Source organism: Crinia signifera, chromosome 19, assembly GCF_055691185.1.
Source record: "Crinia signifera chromosome 19, ASM5569118v1, whole genome shotgun sequence".
Taxonomy (NCBI): domain Eukaryota; kingdom Metazoa; phylum Chordata; class Amphibia; order Anura; family Myobatrachidae; genus Crinia; species Crinia signifera.
In genome coordinates this window covers 136,093,847-136,120,632 of record NC_139226.1, presented here as the reverse complement: position 1 = coordinate 136,120,632, position 26,786 = coordinate 136,093,847, and the positions used below count along the sequence as shown (strand labels likewise).

The following is a 26,786-nucleotide window of genomic DNA, read 5'->3' as shown; positions in this document are numbered from 1 at the left end:
TGTGTCCAGCTGGAACCGCAAGGTGAGGACCAGTGTTGTAGTTGTTGCTGCTACATTACAGATGCCGAGTGGTGCGGTTATCCTTCCTGTGCTTTGTCTGTAGGGCAGCGACTACAGCAAAAAAGGCAAAGCCGAGACCTTCCGCCTGCTTCATGCCAAGAACATCCCAAGACCACAGCTGAAGTTCAAAGAGAAGATCGATAACTCCAACACCCCTTTTGTTCCAAAGATATTTGTAAAGCCTAATGCGCAGAAACCGCTGCCTGAAGGTGAGAGGAGTAATCGGGGAGGGGGAGGTGGATGTGAGCGCTTGTGTTTGGGGGAGGTGGTGGATGTGAGCGCGTGTGTTCAGGGGAAGTGGGTGTGAATGTGTTTGGGGGAAGTGGGTGTGAATGTGTGTTTGGGGGAGGCCCGCGTGTGTTGGGGGGGGTGGATGTGAGCCCACGTGTGTTAGGGGGGGGTGGATGTGAGCCCGCGTGTGTTGGGGGGGGTGGATGTGAGCCCGCGTGTGTTGGGGGGGGTGGATGTGAGCCCGCGTGTGTTGGGGGGAGGAGGTGGATGTGAGCCCGCGTGTGTTGGGGGGAGGAGGTGGATGTTAGCGCGTGTGTTGGGGGGGGGGGGAGGGGGGTGGATTTGAGTCTGCGTGTGTTGGGGGGGGGGTGGATTTGAGTCCACGTGTGTTGGGGGGAGGAGGTGGATGTGAGTCCGCGTGTGTTGGGGGGGGGGGGGTGGATTTGAGTCCGCGTGTGTTGGGGGGAGGAGGTGGATGTGAGTCCGCGTGTGTTGGGGGGAGGAGGTGGATGTGAGTCCGCGTGTGTTGGGGGGAGGAGGTGGATGTTAGCGCGTGTGTTGGGGGGAGGGAGGGGGGTGGATTTGAGTCTGCGTGTGTTGTGGGGGGGGGTGGATTTGAGTCCACGTGTGTTGGGGGGAGGAGGTGGATGTGAGTCCGCGTGTGTTGGGGGGGGGGTGGATTTGAGTCCGCGTGTGTTGGGGGAAGAGGTGGATGTGAGTCCGCGTGTGTTGGGGGGGGGGGGGGGTGGATTTGAGTCCGCGTGTGTTGGGGGGAGGAGGTGGATGTGAGTCCGCGTGTGTTGGGGGGGAGGAGGTGGATGTGAGTCCGCGTGTGTTGGGGGGGAGGAGGTGGATGTGAGCCCGCGTGTGTTGGGGGGAGGAGGTGGATGTGAGCCCGCGTGTGTTGGGGGGAGGAGGTGGATGTGAGCCCGCGTGTGTTGGGGGGGGTGGAGTGGATGTGAGCCCGCGTGTGTTGGGGGGGGGGGGGGTATATGTGAGCCCGCGTGTGTTGGGGGGGGGGGGGGGGGCGGTGGATGTGAGCCCGCGTGGTATTGGGGGAGGGTTGGATCTGAGCCTGCATCCCATTACTGGGGAACATGATCTGATACCCAAGATCTGTTACAATGTCTCAGCTCTCAGAAATAAACGGGACAGACCACCACGTTCTGAGGAGCTGGATGTGCCGCCCGCCTTGGCCGATTTCATCCATCAGCAGAGGATGGGACAAAGCGAGGAGGACATGTAAGTTACGGTATTACCCAGGTGGACATACAGGACAACTAGTGACCATGTAGTAACCAATAGCAACCAGTCAGATGTTGTTCTGGTTACACAGCTATGTGACAGGGACATTGTGTTGCAGGTTCTCACACCCGTATCAGTATGAGCTGGATCACTTTGTTCCGCTGGAGTCGTCCATGGCACAGCCAGAGCTGCAGGTGAGTGCGGGACTGGGAGCTACACATAGGGCCATTCTGTAACCATGGGAACTGTTTCTGCTCCTTAGTAATCCACCCCACAGGGTCACTGTACAACCACAAATGTCCTAATGGGGGCAATACAATTGGGCACTAGTTGGGTAAGATATCTGCCCAATGCTTTGTCCCGCAGACAATACCTCATACACCTCACACAGGAGAGATCCTGGCCAACTCTAGTGGCGGCTCTTGATGTGGAGGAGGCTGGTGGCATGGCTCTTCATACAACAAACCCTTCAGTGGAACGCACTCCCTCGCTCCATTAGACTCTCCCCAACCTTGCAAAGCTTCAAACGAGTGCACCCTTCCACTGCATGAACTAGCTGGTTCTCCGACCCCCTGCCTGCTTACATCCTGCTATCTAGCTACCACCCACTTGCTTGCACCTCATGTAATCGGTCTGTCTCCCCTTCCTACTAGATTGTAAGCTCCTCCGAGTAGGGCCCTCTTCCCTCCTGTTGTCAAAGCTCTCTTCTCTTCACATGTCACTCACAGCTCTCCTATACTCCAACACTCAGGGGTTTATTCTAGTTCATTCTTTCTGACAAAATCCTTCTTAGATGGACAAAACCATGTGCACTGCAGGGGGGCAGATGTAACATGTGCAGAGAGAATTAGATTTGGGTGAGTTATTTTGTGTCTGTGCAGGGAAAATACTGACTGCTTTATTTTACACTGCAATATAGATCTCACTTTGAAGAAAAACCCCACCCAAATCTAATTCTCTCTGCACAAGTTACATCTGCCCCACCCACAGTGCACATGGTTTTGTCCATCTAAGAAGGATTTTGTTAGAAAGAATGGACTAGAATAACCCCCTCAGTGACCATCTTTGTCCGCATACTCATCTCCATCATTGGCCTCAAGCCACTAGTTGTATGTTATTGAGTCCTCACTACTTATATTTAAGCTGTAATGTGTACTGAGCTGTGGCGCTCTTTATTTTTACTCTGCTTTTGTTATTTATTCAATGTTATGCCAAGTTTGGTCTCCCTATACTGCTCCATTGTACGGCGCTGGAAACACTTGTGGCGCCTTATAAATAAAATTATAATAATAAAGGCCTAATCTCTGATCCCCTTCCTATTAGAAATGGCACTCGCCAAGGTTGCCCCCTCTCCCCCTACTCTTTGCCTTAATCATGTAGCCACTAGCGACCAGAATCAGATTGTCACCATATATCCGGTATTACTATAGGCAGCCAACACCACAAGATTGCACCGGGCAGGGGGAAAGCCGCTCAGTGTGTATGTCTCCGATCCTTTCATTGTTGGATCTGTTTGGTGATGGTGATTTCTAATATGTGCATGTCCTGTGCCAACAGCCGTTCCTTCCCCTGAGTGACGTCCCCTGTCACCTCGTTACCACCTTGGATGATGTGGTGCAGCTGAACGAGAAGCTGTTGCAGTGTTCAGAGTTTGCTATTGATCTGGAGGTAAGATGCAGTCCAACGTTGTTCGTGGTCTTCCTCTAATATTGGTCTGTATAATATCCTATCCTGTCCTCCATTAGCATCATTCCTACCGGAGCTTCCTGGGCCTCACCTGCCTCATGCAGATCTCCACCCGCTCGGATGATTACATCATAGATGCGCTGGAGCTGCGCAGTGACCTGTATATACTCAATGAGAGCTTCACGGATCCGGCTATTGTCAAGGTCAGAGACAGACATTTCAATCCGTGACCCACAGGCCTTGGGTTTCCATTATGGGGGAAGGGCACAGGCGTCTGAGGCTGGACACCACGGAGTTAATGAGCGACACTAGGAGGATCAAAGTCTCCAAACTTGTTGGTGATGACCACACACACGACACGCTAAGTCTTCTGTCATCAGAAAGATCTCTACTCTGCCTGCCAGGACACGGGCAGCGTGTGGTGCTTCTATACCCATACACCAGGCATCTCCAACCAACAGTGCAGGTTTTGGTGATATCCAGGCTTCAGCACAGATGGTTTAATCAGAATCACTCAGATACTAATTAAGTCCCCTGTGCTCAAGCCTGGATATCTACAAAACCTGCACTGTTGGTGTGCCTTGAGGACTGTGGTTGGGAATGCCTGCCATACACGGTACTGATGACACGGGCAGCGTCTGCTGCTTCTGTACCCATACACGGTACTGATGACACGGGCAGCGTGTGCTGCTTCTGTACCCATACATGGTACTGATGACACGGGCAGCGTGTGCTGCTTCTGTACCCATACATGGTACTGATGACACGGGCAGCGTGTGCTGCTTCTGTACCCATACATGGTACTGATGACACGGGCAGCGTGTGCTGCTTCTGTACCCATACACGGTACTGATGACACGGGGAGCGTGTGCTGCTTCTATACCCATACACGGTACTGATGACACGGGCAGCGTGTGCTGCTTCTATACCCATACGCGGTACTGATGACACGGGCAGCGTGTGCTGCTTCTATACCCATACACGGTACTGATGACACGGGCAGCGTGTGCTGCTTCTGTACCCATACATGGTACTGATGACACGGGCAGCGTGTGCTGCTTCTGTACCCATACACGGTACTGATGACACGGGGAGCGTGTGCTGCTTCTATACCCATACACGGTACTGATGACACGGGCAGCGTGTGCTGCTTCTGTACCCATACACGGTACTGATGACACGGGGAGCGTGTGCTGCTTCTATACCCATACACGGTACTGATGACACGGGCAGCGTGTGCTGCTTCTATACCCATACGCGGTACTGATGACACGGGCAGCGTGTGCTGCTTCTATACCCATACACGGTACTGATGACACGGGCAGCGTGTGCTGCTTCTGTACCCATACATGGTACTGATGACACGGGCAGCGTGTGCTGCTTCTGTACCCATACACGGTACTGATGACACGGGGAGCGTGTGCTGCTTCTATACCCATACACGGTACTGATGACACGGGCAGCGTGTGCTGCTTCTATACCCATACGCGGTACTGATGACACGGGCAGCGTGTGCTGCTTCTGTTCCCATACACGGTACTGATGACACGGGCAGCGTGTGCTGCTTCTGTTCCCATACACGGTACTGATGACACGGGCAGCGTGTGCTGCTTCTGTTCCCATACACGGTACTGATGACACGGGCAGCGTGTGCTGCTTCTGTTCCCATACACGGTACTGATGACACGGGCAGCGTGTGCTGCTTCTATACCCATACACGGTACTGATGACACGGGCAGCGTGTGCTGCTTCTATACCCATACGCGGTACTGATGACACGGGCAGCGTGTGCTGCTTCTATACCCATACACGGTACTGACGACACGGGCAGCGTGTGCTGCTTCTGTTCCCATACACGGTACTGATGACACGGGCAGCGTGTGCTGCTTCTGTTCCCATACACGGTACTGACGACACTGGGAGCGTGTGCTGCTTCTATACCCATACACGGTACTGATGACATGGGCAGCGTGTGCTGCTTCTATACCCATACACGGTACTGATGACACGGGCAGCGTGTGCTGCTTCTATACCCATACACGGTACTGATGACACGGGCAGCGTGTGCTGCTTCTTTTCCCATACACGGTACTGATGACACGGGCAGCGTGTGCTGCTTCTATACCCATACACGGTACTGATGACACGGGCAGCGTGTGCTGCTTCTATACCCATACACGGTACTGATGACACGGGCAGCGTGTGCTGCTTCTATACCCATACACGGTACTGATGACACGGGCAGCGTGTGCTGCTTCTGTTCCCATACACGGTACTGATGACACGGGCAGCGTGTGCTGCTTCTGTTCCCATACACGGTACTGATGACACGGGCAGATTACATACTACGTTGTTGGGAGGTATTGGTATTGATCTCTCTGTGCAACGTTCCATGTTACGATGTATCCGATGTGCGCTCTCATACTCCTGTCTGCCCCATGGGATCCTCTCGTAGGTGCTGCACGGAGCGGACTCCGATATTGAGTGGCTGCAGAAAGACTTTGGCCTGTACATTGTGAACATGTTTGACACTCACCAAGCAGCTCGTCTTCTCAGCCTGGACAGGAACTCTCTGGACCATCTCCTCCGGCTGTACTGCCATGTGGAGTCAGACAAGAAGTTCCAGCTAGCCGATTGGAGGATTCGGTGAGTTTAGCCATCCATGTGCTCTGTGCTTCGCAATAAGGAGACTGTAACAATCTAATGACTGTGTCCCATTACCAGCCCTTTGCCAGAAGAAATGATCCAATATGCCCGCACAGATACCCACTACCTACTGTATATCTATGACAAGATGAGGACGGTGCTTTTAGACTCTGCCAATGGGCAGCAGAACCTCCTCCAACTGGCCTGGCAAAGGAGCAAAGAGATCTGTCTGAAGGTGAGAAGCTGCCACGTCATGGGATACATACAGATGACTGGCAGTCAGGATACCGACCCCAAAGGAGGGAATCCTGACAGGACCCAAAGTCCCCCCACCCCTGGGTGGCCACTCCTCGCATACTTATCGGTCAGGCTGTTGGTGTTCCGGGGTTGGCATCCTGACCGTTCCGGTGTTGTCTTGCTGTGTGTGAGGAACGTCTCGGGCACATGCTCCGGTTGGGGTACTGCGCTGTGAAGACCATGCTTTTGTAGGTAAATGCTCTTTCTTTCATAGAAATTTGTGAAACCGATCTTCACAGAGGAATTGTACCTGGACCTCTACCAGAAGCAGAAGAAACATCTCAATACCCAGCAGTTGGCCGCGTTCAGGCTGCTCTTTGCCTGGAGAGATAAGATGGCGAGGCAGGAGGATGAGAGCACAGGGTGAGCCCCATGCCCAGTAGTCAGGTATAACCGGTACTTGTCACTACCTGTCCCCTCACTATATCCCTTGCCGTTACAGGTATGTCTTACCCAATCACATGTTGTTGAAGCTCTCCGAGGAACTACCCAGGTATCTGTCACGTGTCTGACATTGGATTATTAAAGCTTTATAGAAAGCTTGGCACATTCCTCCATGCATTGGTCTCTTTTATTTCAGGGAGCTGCCAGGGATAATTGCCTGCTGTAATCCCATCCCTCCGCTTGTGAGGCAACAAATTAATGAGCTGACCCTTCTCATCCAACAAGCACGGGAGACACCACTGCTGAAGGTAAGGGTCACAAGCTGTGGATGTCTTTCCAAACGGGGGTGTAACAGCACCTGGCACAGCCCAGGCCACCAGGGGTAGCAGGGAATTGCCACTTGCTATATAACCAACAAGACTTGATGGCCACCATGCTTTAAGCAGTCGGGCTGCACTAGATGTCTGCTCTCTAATGGTTTCTTTGTCCTTTCCCTAGACAGAAACAAGCTCTGTGAAGAAGAAAGGTCCCATGCCAAACCCAGAGGTATGCCTTCCCACCCCATGTGGTTTTCTGTGGCCTGGTTATCAGTGGTCACTAACCTACTGTCCTTCCCTGACCATCAGTGGTGGCTAAGCTCTCTTCCTCCCCCCCCCCCCCTCCTCCCATTCAGCGGTGGCTATGCTCCTGTTCTCCCCTGGCCATCAGTGGCGGCTAAGCTCCTGTCCTCCTCCCCATCAGCTGTAGCTAAGCTCTCCTCCTTTACTGGCCATCAGTGGTGGCGAAGCTGCTACGCCTCCTCCCCTGGCCATCAGCAGTGGCTAAGCTCCTCCTCGTCATCTTCTCCCACCCCAATCATCAGTGGTGGCTAAGCTCCTGTCCTCCCCTCTTCCTCCCTCCTTCTCCCATCAGCATTGGCTAAGTTCCTGTCCTCCTCCCCATCAGCTGTAGCTAAGCTCTCCTCCTTTACTGGCCATCAGTGGTGACTAAGCTGCTCTGCCTCCTCCCCTGGCCATCAGCAGTGGCTAAGCTCCTCCTCGTCCTCTTCTCCCCCCCACCCCAATCAGCAGTGGTGGCTAAGCTCCTGTCCTCCCCTCTTCCTCCCTCCCTCCCTTCTCCCATCAGCATTGGCTAAGCTCCTGTCCTTCTCCCACCCCATCAGTGGTGGCTAAACTCCTGCCCCCCCAATCTGTGGTGGCTAACCTCTTCTCCTCCCCTCATCAGCGGTGGCTTAGCTCCTGTCTTCGTCCTCCTTCGGCCAGCCATGGTGACTAACCTCCTCTCCTCTTACCCACAGAGAATGGAGCTCCTGTTGTTTGGGCCTCATGATACGCGCTCTCCGGCCGGGGCAGGTAATGTCTCCTCATAGGTGGATATAGGTGGAAACCTCATGTTACCCATTTCCATGGTGCCTTCTTATTGTAGAGAAACCTATAAACAATATTAGGAATACCCCCTAAGACTGCAGCACTTAGGTGTACTCCTGGGTTTACCACACTCCAGACAACCAGGTGGCGCTGTCTACAAATTGTGTACATTATAATAATGTCGGGCTTCCTGATATCAAGATGGAGTTGTCACAAGCTTCTTTGGATACCAAGTCGGCTTCCTAAATCGCCACACTGACCTTTGTATAATACCCTATGTTCACATCACAGGTAGGTACACCTTCCCCCCTCTTCCTTTGTGTACATACTGACCTCTAAAATGGTTTATTTTTTGGGGTAACCGTTCTTCTCCCCCTCTAGTTTCTCGGTGGAGCACAACAGCGCCAATCAGAGATCCCTCTGAAACAGTTAATCGCCTCTGTATGAGGCACTATATGCCTAAAAAGGTTTCTATATTGTTCCTCCACAAATGGACCAAAAACTGATGTCCCATGTCCATCCATAAAGAGTGATTTATTCCAAATGACATAACAAAGGTTACGAAGTATACAAAAAGTTACATAAGGCTAAAAACCCACCAGGGCCGTTGGGACCGAACTGCCCCCTCTTGGATCAGTACCAGATGGAAAATGATGGTAAGTCCACAATAGACTCGAGTGCCCCTCCACTCCCCAACATCAAATGCTGGAAATCACTTTTTGTGGACGGACGTGTGATTTTCTGTTTTTGGTCCACTATACAATATAGAAACCTTGGTGTGAACATGTGGTAGTATATAAAGGTCAAGCATACCCTCCAACATGACCCATTCCATTAGGTACAAAATGCTCTGTTCCTGGACTTCCCTGCCAGTGGCAGTTACAGATGTGAGCCTGCAGCACAGTCCAATATTCAAAAAGGGGAGCCACACCAGCTGCCATCCCAAACATCACAGAGAGTTGATGTGACCCCCCCTCTTTGAATATTGGACTGTGCTGTAGGCTCACATCTGTAACTGTCACTGGCAGGGAAGTCCAGGAACAGAGCATTTTGTACCTAATGGGATGGGTCATGTTGGAGGGTATGGGTCAGTGACTTGGGAAGCCAAATTGATATCCAATTTGTGTTGGTAGACAGCGCCATCTGGTGTCCTTCATTTTTTTGTCAGCCTTTTTATTGTTTCAATTTAAGGTCCATGTCAACCCCCTGTCCGGATCCCTTGGTTGGGTAGCCTGATTCAGTTCTCTATGAGAGATCTGTGCAAGTCTGCGTCGGAAAGTTCACACTCAGCGACCCCAAGCTGCATCTTTCCTGGTGGGGTATTTAACCAACCATGGGTGTGGTGTCACCATTTGTAGGGTTCCAGGGTCTGTCTCCCGATGCATCATGGGAACACCGGCTATCCCGAGCCTGACTGTCACTCGCATGGCCGATGTTTCCTAGATGATGGAATGTTGCGTCCTTGGATGCAGATGCCAGGAAGCGCTATTTCCATTGGATGCCTTTTGTGGCATTATACATAGCGTTTTCCTATGTAGCCCATTTATGTACAAATAAGATATAACCTTTATTGTGTTACATGTGATGTATTTCTAGCGTTGCCGTTATTGTAGTGTTGCCATGGTTACATATGATGTGTTTTGTAGTGTTGCCGTTATTGTAGTGTTGCCATGGTTACTTATGTGATGTATTTCTAGTGTTGCCATGGTTACATGTGATGTGTTTTGTAGCATTGCCATCATGGTTACATGTGATGTGTTTTGTAGCATTGCCATCAGAGTTTATATAGGGGATGTGAGATCTTATAATCACTTGGAGGTTGGTTGTGGGGTTCAGAAGCGCACTAGCTTGTATCCTGTAAGACTCCTAATTGTAACTGAATTCCTCAAATGTCGCAACAGCTGCCGGTACCCTGGTTGTTGATGAGGTCCCCGCTCCTTCCACACCGCGCAGTCCTGTCACTCTGCTCGCCAGCGCCAGCATCACCATTTTCAGTGTAAGTATCCATGACCGCCTTCACTCTGCATATTGTGCACAGGAAATGCTCTCATTATGTGGCCTCTCCCGTAGGCGGCAGCTGTGGGCGCGCCTGGCCTCTCCCGTAGGCGGCAGCTGTGGGCGCGCCTGGCCTCTCCCGTAGGCGGCAGCTGTGGGCGCGCCTGGCCTCTCCCGTAGGCGGCAGCTGTGGGCGCGCCTGGCCTCTCCCGTAGGCGGCAGCTGTGGGCGCGCCTGGCCTCTCCCGTAGGCGGCAGCTGTGGGCGCGCCTGGCCTCTCCCGTAGGCGGCAGCTGTGGGCGCGCCTGGCCTCTCCCGTAGGCGGCAGCTGTGGGCGCGCCTGGCCTCTCCCGTAGGCGGCAGCTGTGGGCGCGCCTGGCCTCTCCCGTAGGCGGCAGCTGTGGGCGCGCCTGGCCTCTCCCGTAGGCGGCAGCTGTGTGCGCGCCTGGCCTCTCCCGTAGGCGGCAGCTGTGTGCGCGCCTGGCCTCTCCCGTAGGCGGCAGCTGTGTGCGCGCCTGGCCTCTCCCGTAGGCGGCAGCTGTGTGCGCGCCTGGCCTCTCCCGTAGGCGGCAGCTGTGGGCGCCCCTGGCCTCTCCCGCAGGCGGCAGCTGTGTGTGCGCCTGGCCTCTCCCGTAGGCGGCAGCTGTGTGTGCGCCTGGCCTCTCCCGTAGGCGGCAGCTGTGTGCGCGCCTGGCCTCTCCCGTAGGCGGCAGCTGTGTGCGCGCCTGGCCTCTCCCGTAGGCGGCAGCTGTGGGCGCGCCTGGCCTCTCCCGTAGGCGGCAGCTGTGTGCGCGCCTGGCCTCTCCCGTAGGCGGCAGCTGTGTGCGCGCCTGGCCTCTCCCGTAGGCGGCAGCTGTGTGCGCGCCTGGCCTCTCCCGTAGGCGGCAGCTGTGTGCGCGCCTGGCCTCTCCCGTAGGCGGCAGCTGTGTGCGCGCCTGGCCTCTCCCGTAGGCGGCAGCTGTGTGCGCGCCTGGCCTCTCCCGTAGGCGGCAGCTGTGTGCGCGCCTGGCCTCTCCCGTAGGCGGCAGCTGTGGGCGCGCCTGGCCTCTCCCGTAGGCGGCAGCTGTGGGCGCGCCTGGCCTCTCCCGTAGGCGGCAGCTGTGGGCGCGCCTGGCCTCTCCCGTAGGCGGCAGCTGTGGGCGCGCCTGGCCTCTCCCGTAGGCGGCAGCTGGTGGCCTCTCCCGTAGGCGGCAGCTGGTGGCGCGCCTGGCCTTTCCCTTGGCGGCAGCTGTGGGCGCGCCTGGCCTCTCCCGTAGGCGGCAGCTGTGGGCGCGCCTGGCCTCTCCCGTAGGCGGCAGCTGGTGGCCTCTCCCGTAGGCGGCAGCTGGTGGTGCGCCTGGCCTTTCCCTTGGCGGCAGCTGTGGGCGCGCCTGGCCTCTCCCGTAGGCGGCAGCTGGTGGCCTCTCCCGTAGGCGGCAGCTGGTGGCGCGCCTGGCCTTTCCCTTGGTGGCAGCTGTGGGCGCGCGTGGCCTCTCCCGTAGGCGGCAGCTGGGGGCGCGCCTGGCCTTTCCCTTGGCGGCAGCTGGGGGCGTGCCTGGCCTCTCCCTTGGTGGCAGCTGTGGGCGCGCGCGGCCTCTCCCGTAAGCGGGTTGCAGAGATTGATGGCTCATTTGTACAATCCTTTATTATTCTCTTAGGACTCTGATGATGAAGGGGGTGAGATAAATGGCATCGCTTTGTCCCAGCAGAAGGCAAGAACCATATTGGAGTCCTTTGACAACCCGTTCCGGATGGTAGGGGGCCTAGACATGAACAATTGGCCATTTGCCCATCTTGGTGACCTAAATCACGGTAACTTCTTTTTCCTCCATAGTTCCTGCCATCTGGTATACGAGGTGCTCATGCGTCTCAGGCAGCAAAGTCAGATCCCAACACAAAGATGTTTGAGGTGTGTATCTCCTATTGAGGGGATTCCCTGTGTCCGGTTGCAGGACTGAGCCTCTTCTGTCTTCTAGATCAGTCACCGCTGGAAACTCGTCAGCATAGCCCAGCAAGAGCGGGAAGCCAAGGCCAAGCAGGAGGCCAGACAGAAGAAGATCGCTGCGAAAGGTAGGGATGGGAGCGGATTGGCAGGATAATGACTGTATCACGTGCGGCTCCTCATCTCCATCTTCTGTGTTACAGCTGCTCGGGAGAAAGCTAAACAGGAATTCAAGATGAATGTTGCTAATCTGCCATCTGTGCGCGAGCAGGCAGCGGTAAGTGAGGCTGGCCCCTGGCGATCCATAGTGACCAGCGAAACTAACCCAGTGAGCATGAGTAGTGGTCACGTTCCCGAGGAAAACATCACGCTGTGTGGGCAGAGATCCCCCCCCCCCCCCCACTATGGCTGAGCTTTTCCTACTGTGGTATAGTTGCATCCCAAGTAATATGCGGCTGAGCGTTCAGGGGAAGACTCCGGAGTGTATCATTGGACCTGAAGGATTACACTTCATGAGCTATTCACGTAGATCCTCAAGGTGGTAATAACTGCCGGGTATACGGTCACTGATACTGGCCAGCCGGCTGATGATTATATAGCAGTGTAGTGTGGTGGTAATAACTGCCGGGTATACAGTCACTGATCCTGGCCGGCTGGATGATTATATAGCAGTGGTAATAACTGCCGGGTATACGGTCAGCGATCCTGGCTGGGTGATGATTATATAGCAGTGTAGTGTGGTGGTAATAACTGCCGGGTATACGGTCACTGATACTGGCCAGCCAGCTGATGATTATATAGCAGTGTAGTGTGGTGGTAATAACTGCCGGGTATACGGTCACTGATACTGGCCAGCTGGCTGATGATTATATAGCAGTGTAGTGTGGTGGTAATAACTGCCGGGTATACGGTCACTGATCCTGGCCAGCTGGCTGATGATTATATAGCAGTGTAGTGTGGTGGTAATAACTGCCAGGTATACGGTCACCGATCCTGGCTGGCTGGGTGATGATTATATAGCAGTGTAGTGTGGTGGTAATAACTGCCGGGTATACGGTCACTGATACTGGCCAGCCAGCTGATGATTATATAGCAGTGTAGTGTGGTGGTAATAACTGCCGGGTATACGGTCACTGATACTGGCCAGCTGGCTGATGATTATATAGCAGTGTAGTGTGGTGGTAATAACTGCCGGGTATACGGTCACTGATACTGGCCAGCTGGCTGATGATTATATAGCAGTGTAGTGTGGTGGTAATAACTGCCGGGTATACGGTCAGCAATCCTGGCCGGCTGGATGATTATATAGCAGTGGTAATAACTGCCGGGTATACGGTCAGCGATCCTGGCTGGGTGATGATTATATAGCAGTGTAGTGTGGTGGTAATAACTGCCGGGTATACGGTCACTGATCCTGGCCGGCTGGATGATTATATAGCAGTGGTAATAACTGCCGGGTATACGGTCACTGATACTGGCCAGCTGGCTGATGATTATATAGCAGTGTAGTGTGGTGGTAATAACTGTCGGGTATACGGTCAGCAATCCTGGCCGGCTGGATGATTATATAGCAGTGGTAATAACTGCCGGGTATACGGTCAGCGATCCTGGCTGGGTGATGATTATATAGCAGTGGTAATAACTGCCGGGTATACGGTCACCGATCCTGGCCAGCCGGCTGATCATTATATAGCAGTGTGGTGGTAATAACTGCCGGGTATACGGTCACCGATCCTGGCCGGCTGGATGATTATATAGCAGTGGTAAGAACTGCCGGGTATACGGTCACCGATCCTGGCCGGCTGGATGATGATTATATAGCAGTGTAGTGTTCCCTCTAAGCCTCTTTTGCAGGGTGCCGCACCCTGCCCGTTTTTTAATACCTCAAATGCAGCCTGCCCTTTTTGTGTGTGGCACTGTGCACCATTACGCTGGCCCCCACCGCACTGACATGCTGCTGAGAACTTTAGGTGTGTGCCATCATGTCTAATGGGTATCTTGTTGCGTGGTATAATGTGTAAGAGGCATAACAGTGTGTGCCATAATGTGCAATTGTCATTACAACAGAATATGTAATAGGCATAGCAGAAAATGACCATGTTTAATAGGCGTAATCCTAGTGCAGTGTGCAACTTTTTTGTGTAAATTTCTAATATAAAATGTGCACTTTCTGGTGGTCAGCACCCTGCCCTAAAAAAAACCTAAAGTGAACACTAGTAATGTTTGCAGGAGCGTCACCCGATTAATACCAGACAAGGCTCCTGCAGATGATCGCATGTTATGGGACCGCTCACTATGCTAATTCCAGCGCTGATCAGATCATCGCTCTGGGATCTGTTAGCATAGTCTGTGTCCCGCTCCATTGTGCATATGGCTGGTACAGCAGTTCACATCAATCCCTGACTCTCCAGCAGGAGGATGCTAGCAGAAAGCGAGAACACGTGACCAGTGAGCCGGGCACAGAGACTTGGAAGTCGGACAAAAAACGGGTGAGAGAGGAGATGGCGGAGCCAGCCGCTCCTGCCCCGTTCACCCCCCGTGATTACAGCAAATCTGACTTCAAGGTGTTTGCAGGTGTGTATGATGCAGGTCTCCACAGTCTATGCTGTACAGTATATAATGTGTCCTCCTACACCTCTGCTCGATTAGGCCAAATATCCTGGTGCCGCGCACCATGGACTTGCCCGAGACACTGGTGCCTCAGCGCCTAGCCCCTCCTGTAGGCCCCGGGCCGCAGCGCCTAGCCCCTCCTGTAGGCCTCGGGCCGCAGCGCCTAGCCCCTCCTGTAGGCCCCGGGCCGCAGCGCCTAGCCCCTCCTGTAGTCCCCGGGCCGCAGCGCCTAGCCCCTCCTGTAGGCCCCGGACCTACATTGTGGATAATAAATAAAAATAAATCTTAACTAGTAAATGAAGGGGCCTGATTCAGAGCTGGATGAGTCCCTATATGTGATAGGAATGGGTACAGAAAGGTTATGAGGCCACCCGCAGAGCAGGCAGTCAGCCTAGTTACTATTGTACCTTCTATGCAGCTCTCAGTATGATGGCCACATCTCCTCCTACATATTGCTGAGTATATTCCTGGACGTTTCGTAGGCCCTCTGGTGCCACCCCATACACACCTAGCAGTGCAATAAGTGGGCGGGGCATGGTGTGTTCAGTTTTCTGATTGGAGAGAACAGATCTAACCTTGTATCTTGTAGGAGCCAGCAATGTGAAGAGCGCGTCTGAGTTCGACCCCAATAAGCAAACGCCACAGGGAAAGGTGAGTGCTATGTGTCAGCCGTCATGGCTTGTGATCACTGGGAGAGGGTTACATGATGGCTCCTCCCTACACGATACCGCTAGGTCCCAGCCAGGGCAGGACTGGACTGAGGCTAAAGTAGTGCTTACACCGGACTAGGACTGTGGTGCGACCGATAATGCTGGGACTGGTAGTGCTTGCACCGGACTAGAACTGTGGTGCGACCGATAATGCTGGGACTGGTAGTGCTTACACCGGACTAGAACTGTGGTGCGACCAATAATGCTGGGACTGGTAGTGCTTACACCGGACTAGAACTGTGGTGCGACCGATAATGCTGGGACTGGTAGTGCTTACACTGGACTAGAACTGTGGTGTGACCGATAACGCTGGGACTGGTAGTGCTTACACCGGACTAGAACTGTGGTGTGACCGATAATGCTGGGACTGGTAGTGCTTACACCGGACTAGACCTGTGGTGCGACCGATAATGCTGGGACTGGTAGTGCTTACACCGGACTAGACCTGTGGTGCGACCGATAATGCTGGGACTGGTAGTGCTTACACTGGACTAGAACTGTGGTGTGACCGATAACGCTGGGACTGGTAGTGCTTACACCGGACTAGAACTGTGGTGTGACCGATAATGCTGGGACTGGTAGTGCTTACACCGGACTAGAACTGTGGTGCGACCGATAATGCTGGGACTGGTAGTGTTACACCGGACTAGAACTGTGGTGCGACCGATAATGCTGGGACTGGTAGTGCTTACACCGGACTAGAACTGTGGTGCGACCGATAATGCTGGGACTGGTAGTGCTTACACCGGACTAGAACTGTGGTGCGACCGATAATGCTGGGACTGGTAGTGCTTACACCGGACTAGAACTGTGGTGCGACCGATAATGCTGGGACTGGTAGTGTTACACCGGACTAGAACTGTGGTGCGACCGATAATGCTGGGACTGGTAGTGCTTACACCGGACTAGAACTGTGGTGCGACCGATAATGCTGGGACTGGTAGTGCTTACACTGGACTAGAACTGTGGTGCGACCGATAATGCTGGGACTGGTAGTGCTTACACTGGACTAGAACTGTGGTGCGACCGATAATGCTGGGACTGGTAGTGCTTACACCGGACTAGAACTGTGGTGCGACCGATAATGCTGGGACTGGTAGTGCTTACACCGGACTAGAACTGTGGTGCGACCGATAATGCTGGGACTGGTAGTGTTACACCGGACTAGAACTGTGGTGCGACCGATAATGCTGGGACTGGTAGTGCTTACACCGGACTAGAACTGTGGTGCGACCGATAATGCTGGGACTGGTAGTGCTTACACTGGACTAGAACTGTGGTGCGACCGATAATGCTGGGACTGGTAGTGCTTACACTGGACTAGAACTGTGGTGCGACCGATAATGCTGGGACTGGTAGTGCTTACACTGGACTAGAACTGTGGTGCGACCGATAATGCTGGGACTGGTAGTGCTTACACTGGACTAGAACTGTGGTGCGACCGATAATGCTGGGACTGGTAGTGCTTACACTGGACTAGAACTGTGGTGCGACCGATAATGCTGGGACTGGTAGTGCTTACACTGGACTAGAACTGTGGTGCGACCGATAATGCTGGGACTGGTAGTGCTGGTAGACTTGAGTAAGTCATATCTATAGGATTACCTGAGTGGCCAATAATGTATCCAGTTTGATGTAAATTCATTAACAGTAGTTGCTGTAACCACCCCACCGGCAATGAGTTCCAGAATGTTACTGCTCTAATGGTGAAGAATCCTCTTCTTAATTCAGTACAGAATTTATTTTCCTCGAGCCTCAGTACATTCCCGCGTGTCCTCAGGCCTGTTCCTGACCAATCATCTCCCAGTTCCATAGGATTCCCAATCCTGTATGTGAACATCTCTTATATATTTAGCCAGATCCGTCAGTCAAAGCAGTGTAGCAAACGGTGGGCGGGGTTACACGGGTGATTGACAGGCCCGTCCACCGTCAGCCACACTGCAAAACCTGGCCACTTCCGTTCTACACACCACCCCCCTTGGTCTCAGTTCTCCACACCAGCTCACACACAATCCGCCCCCTCCTCGGCCACCAACCCCGCCCCACGGCTACACACCGCGCCCCCCCCCACACACACACACACACACACACACACACACACACACACACACACACACACACACATCATCCGGCCGGCACACAACCTCCAACACTACCCACCCCCTCCAAGCCCAACACCCCCCCTATGGCCGCCCATACACGGGCAGCCCCAAGGCTACACACCGTGCTCCCCCCGACCATACACTGCCACCCCCCCCCCCCCCCCCCCGCTACACACCGCGCCCCCCCCTCACTCTCATAACAGATGTAGTTGCTAACGAGCGGGGGAAAGGGGGCGGGATCTGGGCGGAGTGCGGACTCCTGCGCCCGGAGCAAGGGGGGAGAGAGGCAGCTGGAGGGTGAAAGATGTCAGCAGGGTGCAGGTGGCCAGCAGCACGGGGGCGCAGGTGGGAGAGACCTGCTCTCCGCACAGCGCCGGTCCCTGCCAGCAGCAGCAGCACGGGGGCGCAGGTGAGAGAGACCTGCTTTCCGCACAGCGCGGGTCCCCGCCAGCAGCAGCACGGGGGCGCAGGTGGGAGAGACCTGCTCTCCGCACAGCGCCGGTCCCCGCCAGCAGCAGCACGGGGGCGCAGGTGGGAGAGACCTGCTCTCCTCTCCGCACAGCGCCGGTCCCCGCCAGCAGCAGCAGCAGCACGGGGGCGCAGGTGGGAGAGACCTGCTCTCCTCTCCGCACAGCGCCGGTCCCCGCCAACAGCAGCAGCACGAAGGCTGCCATGTGCTGCCCACCCTAACCTGCGCTCTCACTGCTGCCAGGGAGAGGAGGGAGCAGCACCAGCTGCAGCACATAAGGAGGACACTGTAACAGCACAGCAACGGGGGCCTTATACACAGCCCTCACCCAGCTCCAGCACATAACCGCCCCCCAAACAACACTTCCACCCCCTCAGCAAGCCCCACTCCCCCTCTCAGCACAAACACCGCCATACCCCCCGCCCCACCGAAGCACAGCACGCCCACACCCGCACCCCCTTCACCACTAAGCCTGCATCTCCCTCGGCCCGTCCTCACCACCCCTTCCAGCACTACACGCCCTGATACTAGCTGCCCCCCCTCCCCCTGCCCTCACTGTCGCAGATCCCGTCCCCCACACCCGCCAGCATCACTCACAGACGCACAGCATTGCCGTGCGCCCGCCGCTGGCACCTTCTTTACCCAGCCAGCCAACCAGTGCCTTCGCTCCATCGGAGGAGCCGTCCCCCCACACCCGCCCGCATCTGTCACAGACACACAGCTCATTGCCGTGCGCACGCCACAAGACCCGCCCCTGCCCACCCACTGCCGTCTCCACATACCTGGCAAATCAAGACATTGCCATGCGCCAGCCGCTGCCCGTACACTGCCATGCTCCAGAGGAAGACCCCTCTCCCCACACCCACCAGGATCTACAGAGCCGCACACTATATTGCTGTGCGCCCGCCACTGCCACCTTAATTACACCGCAAGCCGCCCATAGATGACGTAGAGCATCACTCTCCCGGACCCACGGACTGCTGCTGACCACCACTGCACAAGACTGTAAGTACTATGCCATCCACCCCATACCACTACACCACCATGGGGTAGTGGGTGCCATAATATGTGTGCTAAAGTAGTAAAACAGCAGCTACCCCTTAAACATTACCGTGCTGCATTTACTACTTTAGCAGGCGTACACTACCAACGCCTCTCTATCTATGGGGTGCCGGCCAGCCCCACCCTCCATAACCTGATCACGCTGCACTCTCACTAACCATGTACTACTTGGGTAGGCTTATGGCACCCAGCACCCCATACCACTACACCACCAACGCCTTTTCTAACACAACCTCCCTTAAACATTTCATCGCACACTATATTGTGTGCGTTTAGCCACACACACACACTTATGCCTCCAATACTCACACACCCCTTCATGCCTCCTATATTCACAACTATACACACACCCATCCGTGCCAACAATACTCAAAACTACACACACACACACACCCGTACCTCCAATACTCAAAAATACACACACACACACGCACACACACCCATCCATGCCTCCAATACTCACAACTACACACACACCCATTCATGCCTCCAATACTCACAACTACACACACACCCATTCATGCCTCCAATACTCACAACTACACACATACACACATCCGTACCTCCAATACTCACAACTACTCACACACCCATCCGTGCCTTCAATACTCACAACTACACACACACCCCTCCATGCCTCCTATACTCACAACTACACACACACCCATCCGTGCCTTCAATACTCACAACTACACACACACACATCCGTACCTCCAATACTCACAACTACACACACACACATCCGTACCTCCAATACTCACAACTACACACACACACATCCGTGCCTCCAATACTCACAACTACACACACACCCATTCATGCCTCCAATACTCACAACTACACACACACACACACACACACCCATTCCCATACATGTCTCCAATACTACCAACTCACTCACCCACACACACACACACACACACACACACACACCCCCATTGATGCCTCCAATACTCCCAACTACATGACACGGGCTTCACACTACTTATCCTATGTCTCTATTAACTCCAGCAACCTACACCACTCACAAAACACACTACCTCACATTTTACACTCACATCTGCAATACGCATGCACCTCACACTACTTCACCTAACACATCCCCACATCTATTTACACTCTCCACAACCTGCTGCCACCAAACTACACAATCCAACACCATATGTAAGTACCACCCACCACCCCATACCACTACACCAACGCCTCTTCTAACACACCTTTCCTCCCTTAAACATTTCATTGCACACTATATTGTGTGTGTTTAGCCACACACACACACACACACACACACACACACATATATATATATATATATATATATATATATATATATATATATATATATATATATCTATATATATATATATCTATCTATCTATATATCTCTCCAATACTCACAACTACACACACACATCCATACCTCCAATACACACACCCATCCATGCCTCCAATACTCACAACTACACACACACACCCAGCCATGCCTCCAATACTAACAAATACACACACAAACACACACCCATCCATCCCTCCAAGCCTCAAAAATACACACACACACACCCATCCATCCCTCCAAGCCTCAAAAATACACACACACACACACCCATCCATGCCTCCAATACTCACAACTGTATCTCTATTCGCACCCTACACCACTCACAAAACACACAAACTCACATTTTACACTCACATCTGCAATATACATGCACCTCACACATACCCACATCTATTTACACTCTCCTGGACCTGCTGCCACCAAACATCACTCTCCACCACCATATGTAAGTAATACACACCACCCCATACCACTAAACCAACAACGCCTCTTCTAACACATCTCTCCCCCCTTCAACATTTCAGCTCACACAATATTGTGTGGGTTTCTACACACACACATATCCATGCCTACAATACTCACAACTACACACACAAACACACACATATCAATACACATGCACCTCGCACTACTTCAACTAACACATCCCCACATCTATTTACACTCTCCACCCCGTGCTGCCACCAATCTTCACTCTCCAACACCATATGTAAGTACCACCCAGCACCCCATACCACTACACATCCCCACATCTATTTACACTCTCTACGCCGTGCTGCCACCAATCTTCACTCTCCAACACACTCACAACTACACACCCACACACCCACATCAATGCCTCCAATACTCACAACTACACACCCACCCATTCATGCCTCCAATACTCACAACTACACACACCCATCAATGCCTCCAATACTCACAACTACACACACACCCATTCATGCCTCCAATACTCACAACTAAACACACACACACACCCATTCCCATACATGTCTCCAATACTACCAACTCACTCACCCACACACCCACCCATCAATGCCTCCAATACTCCCAACTACACACACCCATTCATGGCTCCAATACTCCCAACTACACACACACACATAACCATACATGCCTCCAAAACTACCAACTACATACACACACACACATCTATGCCTCTAATACTCCCACCTACATAACACAGCCTTCACACTACGTACCCTATATCTCTATTAACTCCAGCACCCTACACCACTCACTAAACCTCACATTTTACACTCACATCTGCAATACACATGCACCTCGCACTACTGCACCTAACACATCCCCACATCTATTTACACTCTCCACAACCTGCTGCCACCAAACTTCACTCTCCAACACCATATGTAAGTACCACCCACCACCCCATACCACTACACCACCAACGCCTTTTCTAACACAGCTCTGCTCCCTTAAACATTTCATTGCACACTATTTAGTGTGCGTTTAGCCACACACTCACTTATGCCTCCAATACTCACAACTACACACACACATCCATGCCTCCAATACACACACCCATCCATGTCTCCAATACTCACAACTATACACACACACACCCAGCAATGCCTCTAATACAAACAAATACACACACCCCCATCCATCCATGCCTCAAAAATACACACACACCCATCCATGCCTCCATTACTCACAACTACTCACACACCCCTCCGTGCCTCCTATACTCACAACTACACACACACACACACACACACATCCGTACCTTATATGCACTTTCATTAAAAAACATTTATGCTCTCAAATGCACTTTAAGCACATTATTCAGCAAATTACACTATATTTCACACTCACATATATTCCTACTTCTAATGGGGCAAAGCCCCTCACGACGGTGTGAAGAGCGCCCGGAGGGCGCGATGAATCACCTAGTACTATCATATCACCTCTCAGCCTCCATTTCTCCAGTGATAACATATTCAGCCTTGTTATCCTATCTTTGTATTCTAGTGATTCCAGACCTGTTACTAGCTTAGTCGTCCTTCTCTGTACCTGGTCCAATTCATTTATGTCCTTCCTAAGGTGCGGTGCCCAGAACTGAACACAGTACTCCAAGTGTGGTCTCACCAATGCCTTGTAAAGAGGCACTATCACATTGGCATCCCTTGAATCCATACCCCTTATAATGCCAGTGTCCGGTTTGCTTTTTCTGCTGCACTTGAGCAGTGTGCACTATTACCCAAATAATCATCTATGATGACCCCCAAGTCCTTCTCTACAGCAGAGTTCCCTATAATAACTCCATTCAGCCTATAAGTAGCTTGTTCATTTTTGTTCCCATAAGGAATCACTTTACATTTATCAACTTCAAACTGCATTTTCCACCTTTCCAGTTTAATTAAGTCCCGTTGTAGGGTATCTACACCCTCTCCTGAGTTAATTTTCTTACTCATTTTAGTCTGCGAAAATTGCAATTCTACACACAATGTAATGAATATATTAAACAAGGTGGGTCCCAATATTGAGCCTTGCAGGACTGCAATCTGGACCTCACCCCAGCTGGAATATATGCCATTTACCACTATTCTCTGTCCCTGTGGTTATAGATGATGCTTAAGCCACTCCAAATTCCTTGGTTTATTAACAATATAAAATACAAATGACCTTTAATACTGAACTTGCTCATTGTTACGATATACTTATTCCTTTCCGTTTGCTATCGGTTACCGGCCCAGCTCTTTAGTCTCCAACACTTGGAAGCAGCTATACGGAACGGTCTGTGCCGTGCTGGAACGGCCGTATTTAGCTCTAACTGACGCGTTTCGTTCCCAACAGTGAGACTGAGCAGAATATTTAGGGGGCTTTTCTAAGTTTTATTTATATTGCGTGACCCTAGGTCCTCACTCCACCAGTATGTCTGGATTTGCATGGGGGGGGGTTGCTCTTCCTGGTTACCCTGAGCAGGCTCACGTCACCCCAGCAAGGGTACAGGGATTCCTGTTATTGGTTCCTCTCTCACTGGCTGGTAACTCGCTGCCAGCACCAGTTTTCTACATGGGCACCTGGATCCTCTTTTTTTACCAGCTTGTGCCACCACCACCCAGAATGGAGCACTACTTATAGGTGGTAGCCGCTTACTACATGGGCACCTGGATCGTCTTCTCCCAGCTTGTACCACCACCACCCAGAACGGAGCACTACTTATGTGTGGTCATGCATCTGGGTGGTAGTCTCTTCCTACACGGGCACCTGGATTCTCTACTCCCAGCTTGTCCCACCACCACCCAGAAGGGAGCACTACTTATGTGTGGTCATGCAGCTGGGTGGTAGCCGCTTCCTACACGGGCACCTGGATCCTCTACTCCCAGCTTGTATCACCACCACCCAGAACTGAGCACTTCTTATGTGTGGTCAAGCAGCTGGGTGGTAGCCACTTCCTACACGGGCACCTGGATCCTCTTGTCCCACCACCACCCAGAATGGAGCACTACTTATGTGTGGTCATGCATTGGGTGGTAGCCACTTCCTATGGACCAAGACATAAACCATTCTACAGTTGTGCACAGCACTGTACATATCATGTGGCATTAGAACAACATTTCTCGGTGATCAGTGATCTGTATTTGTGGCTTCTGCGGAGCTAGGATGGAGATTATTAGGGTGCTCCTGCAAGATGTGTACCCACATTTCACTTTCACCCTTAATGCTGACTTTGTATGTGTGCTGGAAATAATTATCTTGTGGTGTTTGTGAATATGTAGTGTGTGTTCGTGTGGTTTTTTTTTTAGTTGTGTTTCTATTTCTTTCTTGTGTCTTTTTGTTTGTGTGTGTGTGCTTGTGTATATGTATATAGTTTGTAACTTGTTATCTTTCCCATTTTCCTTCATACAGAAAACCTCATCGCAGAAAGCTCAGCAGACCCTGGGTAACAAGAGCATGTCCTTCATGTCAGGAAAATCAGACAGGTACGTCCTTTCCTGTGTTATCCAGTAGTAGCGGGAAGTCCAAGGCCAGATTCCATCATATCATACTGCTAACCACCTCTATAGGCTGAGAGACCTCAACAGAGCCGTAGGAGACTGTCTTCGGAGCAACTTGTGGTCTCCTGTGGCTGCCGGTTGTCAGGAGGGGAATGGAGGTAGCACAGAGTATATCAGGAGATGAGTGATGTGTCAGTGAGGACAGGGCTGCATGTGACAGGGGCAGTGACATGATGTGAGGAGGGGAATGGAGGCAGCAGGAAGCCACAGACTGAGAGTTATATAGTGGGAGGAGCAGGGTCCCCAGCAGCACAGAGTATATCAGGAGATGAGTGATGTGTCAGTGAGGACAGGGCTGCATGTGACATGATGTGAGGAGGGGAATGGAGGCAGCAGGAAGCCACAGACTGAGAGTTATATAGTGGGAGGAGCAGGGTCCCCAGCAGCACAGAGTATATCAGGAGATGAGTGATGTGTCAGTGAGGACAGGGCTGCATGTGACATGATGTGAGGAGGGGAATGGAGGCAGCAGGAAGCCACAGACTGAGAGTTATATAGTGGGAGGAGCAGGGTCCCCAGCAGCACAGAGTATATCAGGAGATGAGTGATGTGTCAGTGAGGACAGGGCTGCATGTGACATGATGTGAGGAGGGGAATGGAGGCAGCAGGAAGCCACAGACTGAGAGTTATATAGTGGGAGGAGCAGGGTCCCCAGCAGCACAGAGTATATCAGGAGATGAGTGACATGATGTGAGGAGGGGAATGGGGGCAGCAGGACTGTCCAATTTCTTTTCTGTGTAACTGACCATGAACAATAAATGCATTGTAATGGACAGAGTAAAGAAAGGAAAATGATATGAGCTGTACTAGTGTATCCTATCTGTACTTGTAGGGAAACGGCACTATAGCCAACTTAAGGTCTGTAGAAATGGCTCAGTCTGTAAATAGGAAGAGATTATGGTGAATTAGTGATTGTAACGAATCGGCACCTAGAGCCTTATTTCTCATTGTGTCTGGTAGGGGCCCAATTATTATCCATGTTCCTAAAAGCACAGCGCCCCCTACTGTCTATCACTGAAACAGAAAACGAAGACCTCTGCTATGTGCATTCCAAGTTCAATAACAGTTTTCTGGGTACTTATGTAATATCTGGGCTCCCATTTTTCTTATAAGACCGCGTCCCCTCGCGGGGCTCTCTGCGCTCGCCACGCTTCGGGCACGGTGGCTCGCTGCGCTCGCCACACTATATAAAATCAACTCCATGCGTAGTTGGATAGTAGGGGTATGAAAAAATGGGGTGCATTTAACATGGGAGCCCAGATAATACATAAGTACCGTTTTCTGTGGTAGAAATCCCAAAAGGCATCCTGGAGGCAGAACACAGAACTGTATTGGGACATTTGGAATGCAGAAGCAAGGTGACCCAAGCAACCGTTTGCTCTGACTCTTGTGGAACTAAATGTCCCAGCAAGCCAGCCAGCAATAGAATGGTCACAGCCTGAAACAAATCCAACGTTTCATCAATGTCACCTTTTAGTAGCCACGAAGTGTCCCACAGCTAGGGATGGCCATCCCTTACCCACAGCCTCTATATATATATATATAGCCCTTTGTAAAGCGCAACTGAATATGCTGCGCTATATAAGAAACTGTTAATAATAATAATAATAATAATTACATTCACACAGATTTGCTTTATCTCCAGGGGCTTCAAACACAGCTGGCCGAAGAGATAACGCCGCCTACACAATGGATTAGGAACGCCACCTGTACAATGGGACCAGGCGTATATTGCGATGTTGTCTTTTTATGATTAAATGTTTTAATTACTAAAGAACATTGCTGGTCTTATTTTTGCGCCTTGTTCAGGAATTGTGCAGTTTCCACCAGTACAGAAGTGTCCTCTCACATCCGGCCCAGAAGTGTCCTCTCACATCCGGCCCAGAAGTGTCCTCTCACATCCGGCCTTAATAGGCCGCGCAGGAGGAGTTGCCTGGCAGCAGTGTGCTAACCGGTCCCGTGCAAATAAGCTAGCCTCAGGCGTGGCACCATGTGACTAGTATGGGTCTGGAGTTATGAAGCATGACCGAACGTGATCTGGAATATAATCTGAGGCGCTATATAGTAGAATGTAGATTGTCACACACAGATGTGTCCTGTAGCAGAGTCTCCTGGTTGCGCCTTAGTCGCATTGCGTTGAGTGTAAGACACCATGTCGCTGTCAAACAGGTGTAATGGTGACCTGCTGTTCCTGTAACACATGGCTTTTAGTGTTCACTCTAGCTTTTACAGCGGGCAGGGGGGCGGACCGGGCCCACCGACGTCACAGCTGGGGCCGGGCCGCCGCTGGCATCAAAGGGGGCGGGCCGGGTCGCTGGCATCAAAGAGGGTGGGCCGGGCCGCCAAAGTTGCTGTGCTGCCGGAGAAGCGCCGAGCATCACCGTCTACGGGGACGCTGGGCTTCCCCGAGAGGCTGTTTTAGCGGGGCGCTGCTAGAGGGGCAGGGCGCTTTTTGCCTCAGTAGTGCTCCCTGCCCCAAAAGACCTCAATCTCCTCAACAAGTAAAGTCTACTCTGCCCCTTCCTATACAGAGCAGCAGAATTATCAGTACAATTATTATTCAGGTGAAAACTCAGGTACTGACAAGATATTACAATCTCAGTATCTGCTCCCTGGATCCTCACCAGTGAAGGAGAATGTT

At 52.4% G+C, this 26,786-nt stretch overlaps 1 protein-coding gene across 1 annotated transcript in view; it reads left to right on the top strand.

The window, feature by feature from the left end:
* EXOSC10 (exosome component 10) overlaps positions 1 to 25,924 on the top strand; it is a 29,905-nt gene extending 3,981 nt beyond the window's left edge. Inside the window, exons 4-25 of the mRNA XM_083163431.1 lie at positions 1 to 22; positions 104 to 269; positions 1,425 to 1,533; positions 1,655 to 1,730; positions 3,094 to 3,204; positions 3,282 to 3,425; positions 5,678 to 5,868; positions 5,947 to 6,103; positions 6,380 to 6,528; positions 6,608 to 6,658; positions 6,746 to 6,857; positions 7,048 to 7,095; positions 7,847 to 7,901; positions 9,818 to 9,912; positions 11,548 to 11,643; positions 11,724 to 11,798; positions 11,866 to 11,959; positions 12,035 to 12,108; positions 14,246 to 14,405; positions 15,031 to 15,092; positions 23,997 to 24,070; positions 25,791 to 25,924. The exon at positions 1 to 22 is cut by the window's left edge and continues 12 nt beyond it. Coding sequence (XP_083019557.1) covers positions 1 to 22; positions 104 to 269; positions 1,425 to 1,533; positions 1,655 to 1,730; positions 3,094 to 3,204; positions 3,282 to 3,425; positions 5,678 to 5,868; positions 5,947 to 6,103; positions 6,380 to 6,528; positions 6,608 to 6,658; positions 6,746 to 6,857; positions 7,048 to 7,095; positions 7,847 to 7,901; positions 9,818 to 9,912; positions 11,548 to 11,643; positions 11,724 to 11,798; positions 11,866 to 11,959; positions 12,035 to 12,108; positions 14,246 to 14,405; positions 15,031 to 15,092; positions 23,997 to 24,070; positions 25,791 to 25,821 — 2,152 coding nt within the window. The 3' untranslated portion in view covers positions 25,822 to 25,924. The remainder of the gene's footprint in view (positions 23 to 103; positions 270 to 1,424; positions 1,534 to 1,654; positions 1,731 to 3,093; positions 3,205 to 3,281; positions 3,426 to 5,677; positions 5,869 to 5,946; positions 6,104 to 6,379; positions 6,529 to 6,607; positions 6,659 to 6,745; positions 6,858 to 7,047; positions 7,096 to 7,846; positions 7,902 to 9,817; positions 9,913 to 11,547; positions 11,644 to 11,723; positions 11,799 to 11,865; positions 11,960 to 12,034; positions 12,109 to 14,245; positions 14,406 to 15,030; positions 15,093 to 23,996; positions 24,071 to 25,790) is intronic.
* Positions 25,925 to 26,786: the final 862 nt, after the last annotated feature.